The 2,212-nt window shown below is 32.6% G+C and overlaps 1 protein-coding gene and 1 pseudogene across 1 annotated transcript in view; one reads left to right on the top strand and one right to left on the bottom strand.

Annotated features, from left to right (window-relative positions):
* Positions 1 to 2,212, top strand: part of SLC4A10 (solute carrier family 4 member 10) — a 178,910-nt gene that overhangs the window by 136,825 nt on the left and 39,873 nt on the right. Inside the window, exon 16 of the mRNA XM_023528479.1 lies at positions 346 to 451. Coding sequence (XP_023384247.1) covers positions 346 to 451 — 106 coding nt within the window. The remainder of the gene's footprint in view (positions 1 to 345; positions 452 to 2,212) is intronic.
* Positions 1,884 to 2,002, bottom strand: LOC111739642 (annotated as a pseudogene).

Raw genomic sequence — 2,212 nt, 5'->3', positions numbered from 1 at the left:
TATAATTTAGGGTCAAATTGTTACTGTAAGTTCTAAAAGCCACCCTGGTTTGAAAGGCTACCAAGTCCTGTGTTCTAACCTATAGTTTAAAAAATTTCCACTGACTGGGAAAGAGAGGGAATTACCTCTTTCCAGGAAACACTATAGAGTAGTCCAGTGCCCTAGCAATATATCTATTCTGCTTTCTGGAAATAGTCTGTCCTGGAATAGTTTAGGATGACCTAACTTCTTATCTCTTAATGGAGAAAGGCCATGACTAGGGAGGAGGCATCCATTACATATTTATTTTGAATATGGTGGCAAAATGATAGTTATTTCACATACTACACTATTTTATCTTTTCAGGTGTAACTGTATGGAACCACATAATCCCAGCAATGACACATTGAAGGAATGGAGGGAGTCCAATATTTCTGCCTCTGACGTAATTTGGGAAAACCTAACTGTGTCAGTAAGTGAAACACTGAAAAATAACTCATGTCTTGAATCTTATTACTGTTTTGAGGATTTGTTGACATTGTGACTGAATTATTGCCAATTAGGTAAAATTTTTGAATCCATACTATTACAAAAGTAATAGTTTTGTCTTAATTTTGATTTCATTTGTTTCAGGTATTCAGGTAAATTGGGATTTTCTTTCCGTATTGAGTTTTTCTAATAGATAGTGGGCCTGAATTGCTCTAAAAGCACATATACATAGCATGACATGACTAGATTAACTGAAAGTACATTAAAAAAGAATGGTGTTGACCTAAATGAAACCATATGGTGGAACTAAGGTGGCCTTCTGTGTGAAAAAACAAGAATGCTTTTACTTTACTCTGCAGCACTGCTCCAGCTGTTCAGAATATACCGAAAGAGGGGATGTTTGTTAGTATTTTAGAATAAATATTACAGTTTTGGGGAAGAACAAAAGTCACTTTTCTTACCAAAATTCTGGCACCTCTCTTAGGAAGAGCTTTCTTCCATTTTCTTATCTCCCACTCAGGAAAGAGGATGGCAACATATTTTTCACCTATCAAGGTTAAATCCGTACCTTTTAAAACCTTTTTTTCTCCTTTTCTCACAGCTGTATTCTTTCATTCTTCTTAACCTATTATAATGTTCGTGCACTTTTTTTTCCATCTATATTTACAGCCTTCTGTTTGGTTAGATCTCATAATTGGAAAAATTAGTGTTCAGCTTTTAATGAATATTAAAATATCTGAATCATTTTATTTTTTTTATTCTCTTCAGTCGCAAACATTACTCTCCAAAGCCGCTTCTACTTTACCTTCTTGTATAAGCTCAAATCCCATTATAACCATCAATATAAAACTATATGAATTCTAGTTAATTTTATGAAACATCATTTTAGTAAGTGAGCCAGTTAGTGGAACAAAGAAATACTTTTTGTTGTTCGAATATGTTAAAACTCTAAAAGTAATTCTTCTTTTTAATTGAGGTGTAATTGACATACAACATTATATTAGTATCAGGTATACAACATAATAATTATAATAGTTCTATATATGTATACATTGTGAAGTAATGACCACAATAAGTTGTTAACATCTGTCACCATACATAGTTACAAATTTTTTTTTCTTGTGATGAAAACTTTTAAGGTGTACTCTCCTGGCAACTTTCAAATATAAATATGATTTTTCTAAGAGCACTTGACCTTTTGCCTATTTTCTCAATTTTCCCCATTAAATGTTTTCTTTAGAATCAAAATCAAATCACCCTCTGTTTAAAATTCAGTCTTGGCCTATATTTTACTACTTTTATTTTTATTTTTTAAATTCTTTTTAGGCAAGGCAACCCTTGGTTGACCTCACAGATTACAAGAAACTTGTCAGTTTACAATCCCTTATTTCTTTTTCTTTTTCTTTTATTTTTCACGCTTACAGCACCTGGTCTTCCTAGGCGTTCTTCCATTCAAGTACTAACCAGGTCTGACCCTGCTTAGCCTCCGAGATCAGATGGGATTGGGCTTGTGCAGGGGAGCATGGCTGTAGACACTACCTATATTTTTACTCTAGAATAATCCTTCACTTACTCTTGTTGTTTTCTTTTGTTACAGTCAACATTTATCTGTTCCATCTATTTTTCCCTAGAAAAATAACATTGCATTGTTATCCATTCAATGGATAATTATTGATAATCATAATAATCCATCCAGCAATGTATATTCCATCTATATTTTCCTTTTGTAAACTATAAGAATATT

The sequence above is a fragment of the Pteropus vampyrus genome, unplaced genomic scaffold (assembly GCF_000151845.1).
Source record: "Pteropus vampyrus isolate Shadow unplaced genomic scaffold, Pvam_2.0 Scaffold2, whole genome shotgun sequence".
Classification (NCBI taxonomy): domain Eukaryota; kingdom Metazoa; phylum Chordata; class Mammalia; order Chiroptera; family Pteropodidae; genus Pteropus; species Pteropus vampyrus.
This window is presented reverse-complemented; position numbering and strand designations above follow the sequence as displayed.